This window comes from Diorhabda sublineata, chromosome 4, assembly GCF_026230105.1.
Source record: "Diorhabda sublineata isolate icDioSubl1.1 chromosome 4, icDioSubl1.1, whole genome shotgun sequence".
Classification (NCBI taxonomy): Eukaryota; Metazoa; Arthropoda; class Insecta; order Coleoptera; family Chrysomelidae; genus Diorhabda; species Diorhabda sublineata.
In genome coordinates, this window is record NC_079477.1 from 30,836,095 (window position 1) to 30,844,945 (window position 8,851).

General features: G+C 32.3%; 1 protein-coding gene across 1 annotated transcript; it reads right to left on the bottom strand.

The window, feature by feature from the left end:
* Positions 1 to 362: 362 nt before the first annotated feature.
* On the bottom strand, positions 363 to 3,677 carry LOC130443349 (putative transporter svop-1). Its single transcript, XM_056777920.1, has 2 exons — positions 2,519 to 3,677; positions 363 to 400 (listed from the first exon to the last, which is right to left on the bottom strand). The coding sequence occupies exons 1-2, from the start codon at positions 3,675 to 3,677 to the stop codon at positions 363 to 365; spliced, it is 1,197 nt and encodes a 398-aa protein (XP_056633898.1).
* Positions 3,678 to 8,851: the final 5,174 nt, after the last annotated feature.

Here is an 8,851-nt window from a genome sequence, read left to right on the forward strand (position 1 = left end):
TACGTTTGTTTGTATGATATGAGGTTGAAGATTATTTTTATACACCGTACCTACAGGATGTTCCGGGAGTTGATGCAAAAAGTTCAGGAATGATTATATGACGGGAAAATAATACTGTGACATTAAAAAATTTTCTCATAGGATTACTCGTTTTTGAGTTATGGGCATTTAAAGTTGGGAAATTTGAACTTATATTTAAGTATAGTTTCTAAATTATACATTCAATGTAGTTTACAGCGAAAACCAGTACAATCTGTAGATGGCAAAAATTAATCTTTCCATTGATTTTTTAACAAAAAGGTATTCTTTGTTTAACACTATAAAATTTATAGTTCAGGAGATACGTAGATTTTTACATCATTCTACATGCTAAGGAAACCTTTCGGCATAAGGAGACATTCTGAAAAAAAAAAACATATAAAAAATTGTAATTATTTATTGAGAAAACTTGCAGAGGGATTAAAGCACAATCAAACACATCTAATTGAACTGCATGCTGTCGAATATCGTGTTACTTACATAAGGAAAAAATTGAAATGCTGAAAAATTTAGTTTATTATCCTACAAATTATCAAATGAAAACAAACAAAAACTATAATAAATGTTCGAAGTTGGCACCATGCACTTCTTCACATTTCCGGAGTCTACGGAAGATATTTCTTTGAACATGGAAGAGCAAGATTCTACCTTATAACGTTACAATGGAAGTTTACTCTATCGATCATTTAATTCTTTGTGTTTTCCGGTGTTACATACACCAAGCTTTTAAGATATCCTCAAAACAAAAATGAATCCATTGTATTCAATTCAGGGGAACGTGATGGCCATGCAAACGGACCTCCCTGATCAATCCACCAATTAGGAAAAATGTTATTATCCATATTTTAATCATTAATCTCTTTCAAGTTTTTTTACCAGTAATATGATTTCCTATAGTATGTAGTACAAATATTTATTAATTCATTAGTTCTTCAAGAAATGTTTGATTTTATTTCAATACTTCCTGTAAGTATTTTCAATAAATAATTATAATTTATAATAATTTTCTTCGGAATGTCTCCTTATGGCCAACGGTGTCCTTGGCTTTTATAACAATTTAAAAATCTACATAACTCCTGAACCATAAATTTTATCAAATTAAAAGAGTATCTTTTTGTTGAAAAATCTATTGACAAATTATATTTTGCTATTTTTAAATTGTACAGGCTGTCCCATTAGGCATGAGCCGCCCCTAGTCTTCAGATAGTAGTGGAGAATAATTTTTTACGTCAAACACCCTACATGAACATTCGTAATCATCCATTAAAAATTCATAATGTTGGAATGTATAATTTAGAAAATATACTTAAATATAAGTCCTGATTTCGCAACTGCTAAGGCTTATAACTCAGTCATCATATGATGTTTTATAAAAATATCAAATATAAAAATATGTTTTACTCTCCTTGATAACATACATATGCTGCTGTTATCTATTTTCCTATTTAAAATTATCGTTTAGTTTATATTACTGATTAGCTACCCTACGATAGTATCGATTGTGGTTACGATGTTCCTCCATTTTAAACATCCGGAGGGACAAGAAAGCTTGAATTGATTATTTCCTAAGTGTACAAATAGTAACTTGTTATAGAATGTTACCTACTGTCGTATTTTTCTGGGACAATCAAAACTGATATGAATTATATTTTAAACACGTGAAAATATTTGTTAATATCAGCTTTGTTCGCGGTAAATAATTTGGATACATTTCTGGACGTGTCAATGCGCATGCTTTGTTCAAAATATGTTCTGAACATACATTCCCCCACGAACGATTGAATTCAAAACTGAGTACAGATTAGAAATAAATTAATATTTTTATTCCTTTCTCTTTCGTTGTATGTTTATCTTTATCCACCTTGATATAAGCTGTTTGCAAAACATTACATGAAACAACAATCATTCAGTCGATTCCTACTAAGCATAATTGCAGCTACCTGAATATGCAGATCAAATGTACTGTAAGTACAGATTAGATATAACGTAATATTTTAATTCCTTTCGCTTTCGTTGTATCTTTATCTATATTCATACGAGCAGTTCGATTGTTGATGATTCTGATATTAACTGCACAATATTAAATGAAACAACAACAACAACAAACATCATTTTATTGACAAATATTTTGAATGATTCTATAACAATTGTCACTCTACCATCGGTTTCTGTTTCAAATCTTTAACAAAGTAGTTGATATTTGTAGTAATAATAAATAAGATTCCCATTAATATAAGAAACCAATTCGCGTAAAGATGAAAGAATGTGATAATCAATAACGAAAGTAATATACCTACAAATGCTATTACACAATGAGACGTTCCACGAATTGCAGTTGGATATGATTCAATATTGATAACTGACAGTGCCGTTGTCGCTATACTAAACAAGAACATAAGAAGCGAACATATGATCATTCTTGTCATTCCATCTTCGACGAAGTGTAGTATAATAAAAGATATTCCAACTAGAAACATACCTATATATAAAGGGATTTTCCGACCGACGCGATCTAAAATCCATATCGCGGAAATTTCTCCAATTATTACGTTAGTAGATATCATGAGAAAGTTATAGAAAAGCTTATTCTCGCCTATACGTGGACACATTGTATTATTTTCATATGGATGTAAATAAACAACATCGAGACCACTACTCAAATTTTCACTTGTTACTAATTTTGCCATTAAAATATTCATACTCACTATATTCAAAATGGAAAGGGAAGTTTGAAGAGCTATTAGGGGTAACGTCACTGTTAAAAATGGTCTTGAAAATAATAATTTCATGCCTTTTCCTACCATACTCATTATATCGAACGTTATTCTGAGACATCCTGTATTATCCGATTGGTAAAGTAGACCATAGTCAAGAACGGTGTTCATAATGTCATCTTCTTTTATATCAAAAGAGTTACCATAACTAGATTTGTTGATAGCGTAAAATTGTTTCAATGTTAACACAGCTAGGTAATCCTTTTTAGCGTGCAAAAAGAACCTTGGACTCTCTTCTAGTAAAGCTGTTGCACAAGCCAATATCAAATTGATTCCTCCAGATATAGCAAACATCATTCTCCATGTTGTAACCCGCATGTCAATTACTCTATGTTCCACGTAACTTGGACTAGCGAAATAATATGCTACAACTGAAGCTTGTAGAAATCCCAACATCCAAAATAAGTCACATAAAGCTAAATAACGTCCGCGCTTTTTCGTTGGTAATATTTCTGCTAGATGAATTTTTACCACTGTTCTTTGGTGTTCCAATGAGCTTCCTAAAAAGAAAACTGCAAAAATAATCATATAACTGTTGTAAGCGAATGCTGCCATGAAAGTAGTCACAAAATTCACTACTAAACTCTGGGTTAAAAGTCTCTTTCTTCCAAATATATCACAAAAACAATCGACAATTCCACCAAAACTCCTTCCAATTGTAAAACTGATGAAAACTGCGTATAAAATATTTGGAGTGATTTCCGTTTCACAAGATGACAGAGGAATTGCTATTGGTATACAAAGAAATGCAGATGCATTGGCAAAACACGAAGCACAAGCCATTCCAATCATGAATTTGTAGTATAAACCCCATCCAGTTTTTGGTAAAACGTCTTCAAAATGTAAGTAAAATTCTCCTGACATCTTGTATCGATATGCTAACTGTGTCTATATAATTTTCATTTACGTATACTTTTATTAGTTTATTGGAGCACCTTAATTTGAGGATTACATTTTTGGATATATTTTGATGCAATCAGCTGTCTTAGACATTTTGGGAAAATGACATTGACAACACATCGATATATTATCATTCCGTACCAAATATATGACAATATTAGCGTCAACATTTTTCAAATTATTGGTAGAATACAATGTTTCCTTCAAAGGCTTAAGAAAGATCAGTCAGAGGCAGTACTAGTACTACACTTTTCTGAAAACAACAACATAATTAGTATATTTAGGAATCTTTGGTATTGGTACTGATATTAATATTTATTTACAACCTCTGTTATTGCGGAAGTTTAGTTTAGTTTAGTTTTCCAATAACATGGTTGCCGAAGAGCGCCTTAGTTCATGTCTGGTATATTCTTCGGGATTTTGAAGTTTTAGGTATTTTGTAAGAAGTTTCAGGACACTGCTGATGGTATTACGTCTAACATGTTGGGCGTAACACCGTATGCAACAAATAATCTTCTGCTGTTCATATTTTTTGGCCGTAGATCTGTATATTGACGTTAAAGTGTACAGGGCTCGAATGTACATCCCTTATTGGTAATGGTGGAACATATGATTTTCATCTCGCAAAAACACCAATAAAGTGCTCCTTATTTTCCACATCATCTAAACTCAAACGTATTAAATCATGTATCTCTACGAGCCAAATTATTATTAAATAACGAGACTTGCTATCAAATAACGAGACTGGTCACTTCAATATACTCCCCTCCCATCACCACACGCCTTTCCATATGGTTTTTCCATTGATCGAAGCAGTTCTGGAAGTCTTCTTTGATGAGGGCCTTTAGTAGCTTTGCTTTGCTTTGCTTTGCTTTGCTTTACCTCTTAATCGACTCTAATCGGGTCTTATTCAAAGCAGATCTTCGCTTCGCAGAGACTTCGCAGAGACTTTTGTCATGTGTAATTCCATGTGTAAAAGTTTCCGTTTTTTATCGGAGTTTTCAGCCTCGGTAATCATCCGGATGCTCATTCGACAATCTGCACGCACAATTTGGCTGATTTTGGTTACTGTTTCCGGAGTTGAAACAGTCACTGGGTGACCTGGGCGTTGGTCATCTTCAGTGCTCTCTCGGCATTCACTAAAGCGCTTACACAACTCAGAAACACGCGCACGAGATATATAATTGTCCTCATATGCCTCCTGCAACAATTTATAGCTCTCAGTCAGGTGTTTTTTTCAATTTAACATAAATTTGAGATTGGTAAGTTGCTCCTATCAAACATGGTTTTCGTTTCAAACTGCTACTGTTCAAATACTATAATAGTGACGGAGACGTGTTTTGGGACGTGCATAGACAAGATATCTAGATACCCAACGCTGTCTCTTTATTTAATAGCCAGACCTCAAATTGTTTATCTGAACCTTCACATTAAAATATGGTTTGTGGTTTGTTTTGCCGTTAGTACCCTGAACTTTTTTGGTATATAGCTCACAACCTGATGCTTAAAAATCCATAGTTTTTGCATATTTTGTGTTGTCCAAAATGTTTTTTATAGCTAAACAACGCTTCAGAATTGAAAACCGACTCCATAACGTAGAAGATTTCATATTATTGGTTTTTTTCACGAGACACATACACTGGTATGCTGAATTGTCGACTGAAATTTGACACGCCTCGTGCATGCCGTCCCGCTGCAATCAGAATGTTTTCTTGGCCATTACGATTAGGTTGGACTTGTACGCACTAACCGGATTTTTGTGTGTTTGTGATATTTTAAAATATTGCAGTTTCTATTTTGAGATCATAATACCGTCGCTACTTGCAAAAACACAAATCTAAAGAAATTAAAAATATTAAATATTTTGGTTTGCAAAAAAAAGAATTGACGAAGTAGTGGATAGGACTCTGTGGTCGAGAATATAAAATTAATTTAAAATATGGTAAATTAATGTCGTAAATCACAAAATAACAAACATTTTTTGAATAGTCATATTTATTTTATGTTGTCGATTCACTTGTAGAATTATCAACAAAAACGGTTTTAGTCTGGTTGGAAATATTTAGATATGATACCCCTTGATATGTTATTCACTTTAGCGTCTGTTTGTTCCATTCATTTCGAAGAGTATAGTTTTATATAATCCAAAATGTATAGCAGAGGTGTCAAACTAAATTTTGTAGAGGGCCATACATTAAATTTTGAATTCGTAGGTGGGCCAGCTTGAAAATAAAAAAGAAATGAACTGAATTGTTATAACATTATATTTATTAAATTATATAAGTTTATAATATACGGTTGTTAAAAATCATATCAAAGTTATAAAAGATGGTAGGTAATTATGTTGAGCTCGAGGATCCAGATACGTGACTTCTCTTGATTTTGACAAGTTCATTGATGTCAGGTATCATATTCGTTGTAATTATTTTAAGAACTTATTAGAGATGTTCTTTCGTAAGTCTTGTTCTTATTTATTTGCATGTCTGTCGGTGATTTAGTCCTCTGCTCCTTATAAAATTTACAATTTTAAGTATAGGTTGCATGCCATGGTCCATTTTTAAATGTTTGGATGCCAATGATTCCTGATGAATTATACAATGAAATCCCTCAAAATTCCCTGATGTTTTCTGCTTTAATTTAGTTACAACGCTCGAATGTTTGCCAGCCATGCCAGAAGTTCCATCCGTAGTTGTGCTGCTAATTATATTCCAGTCGAGTTCATATTCTGCTATCAAATGCTCAATTGCAGAATAAATATCATTTGCCGCTATAGTACATGTCAATGTACATACTATGTCAACACTTTAATAGTTCTTCAATTATTTCAAAGTTACTGTTAATGCCTCGTATAAAAACAGCCAGTTGACATGTATCAACAGTATCAGTGCTCTTCTCAATAGCCAGTAAAAAGTTTTTAAATTCCTTAATTTTCTCCTTCAGTTGAAGAACCAAATTTTGAAATAAATCATTTATTCTTGAAGCAACAGTGTTTCTTAAAGCGAAATATTTTAATTTATTGACTTTTGAGATGAAAATGAAACATCGGCAACTTTCAACATACAGTCTTTAATAAAATCACCATCAGTAAAAGGTTTTAATCTTTTCGCGATTTCTAATGCAATGATAAAACTTGATTTCAGGGCATCTTAGCTCTCTATATTAGCTTTAGTTAACATCGATTGTTGACCTTGAAGTTTAAATTTTGAAGATTACAATGTGTCTGTTCTTATTTTTTCAATGTAACAATCGAATTTTGACTTATGATTCTTATCATAGTGTCTCTTCAATTTAAACTTCTTACAAACAGCAACTGTTCGATCACAAATCTAACACAGTGGTTTACCTTTCCATTCTTTGAAAAAATATGCAATTTCCCATTTAGATTGAAAAACTCTGCACTCACTATCAACTTTATATTTTTGTGACGTTATGCCAAAATCGTAACATTTATGGAACTCGACACAACAATTATGGATATCGCACGCGCACGATACAAACAAATGCCCAATACCTTCACAATCACAACCTCGCTATACAATTAAAATCCTTCTCCAACAGTAGAAAGATCCAACTAATTTATTTTTGTACACACATACGTTCGTTTTAAAAGAATATTCGAGTTTTTATTAGAAAGTTTGTATTACTGTTAGACCACCAGCGACAATTTTGTGATGAGACGGTTCCGTTTGAGGAAAATGTTGCCTCATCGGAAAATATTATAGTTCTTGTAAAAAACGCGTCGTCATCCAACTCTTCTTGAATCAGAGCGCAGCATTCAAAACGAATATCGTAATCCCTTGGTAGTAACGTTAGTACAAATTGCGATTTGTATGGATGATATTTATTACCTTTCACAATATTTGCTAGTGAATATTTACTTACTAAAGTAGTTTGGATTGCAAAGGCCCTTTTTCTTAATGACATATCTGGGCGTTCTACGACAGAAAGCGTCACTTCAAATTCAGTGTCTTCATTCGCAACCCGTTTTCGACTTTCAGGTTTATTCTTAAATTTATTTTCTATACTTCCACTAGCCTTAAATTCATTTAAAATATTTGTAACTGTTGGTTATACTTATTGTTATCTATAACAAATGCGTGAAAATTATATCTTCTTAAATGAGACACACTATATATGTAATAAATCATTCTATTTGGCTACTACACTTTGTCATATTAATCTCAATTGTTTCATTGTAATCACCCCGCATGACCGTACATTTTTTATTTAAATCAAACGAACTATTGCCCTTTTGTTTCACCACTGGAGTACATATAAAACGGGCAGTCACCCTTAGGTACTTTTTTCAGTAGCAAATCCAGAAATAAATTGATCGTAATAGAGGAACTGCGGGTCAACATGTTTTCATATAATAATACAAAACAGTTGTAACACATTAGATTATAAATTCGGTAATTAAGGGCGGAGGGGTTAATTCGGGTCAAAGAACATTCACCATTGTGAAGCTTAGTTCACACGGATTTTGAATAATTTCCAGACTCAAATTTTTCAAATTTTTAGGAATGCTATGAGAATCTACATAGAGTTCCAATTTAAAAATCATAAGATTATTGTCAATATTACATTACAGTATAACTTAGTTATTTTAATAATAAAACATCGCTATTTGCTTACTTTTATGGTTTTCTTTGCTTCTAGAAGAACGAAAGGAACTACATACAATTTTTGATATCAGTAACCGGTAATGTCTAATAAATTATTTATCTCTTTTGTTTTCTTGTATTTTGTTATTTGGGGATTCTATAATAAACATGAATAAAAATGTTTTTATAATTCATTTTCCACAAGTTTTTGTATTTGACGTGATATAGTTCAATAAAAGTAGGGAAACTCAAGTCTGGAATGAACTAAACCGGAAGGATTCAGATTACGATTAGCTCTACTCGTCTATAAGAAGTTTCTAGAAGTTCTAGCTATAGTCAAATTGACCAACCTTATCAATGCGTCATTCAGACTGTGATAAGCTATGAGAAATACCAGACATTATTTCGAAATTTTAAGGGAAATTGTTCTTTAAGGGGCTAAACATATAATAGACGAAAAGAACGTCACTTCTTTCCATCAATTTGGCTTTTGCGAAAAATACTTTACCATCTGCAAAGCTTATAGGAACACAA

Excerpts from the sequence above, each read along its gene's own strand:
- LOC130443349 (XM_056777920.1), bottom strand. The coding sequence starts at position 3,677 with ATGTCAGGAGAATTTTACTTACATTTTGAAGACGTTTTACCAAAAACT. Across the intron at positions 401-2,518 it reads GAAAATCCCTTTATATATAG|AATGTCTCCTTATGCCGAAA; the intron begins GTATGTTTCTAG and ends TTTTTTTTTCAG.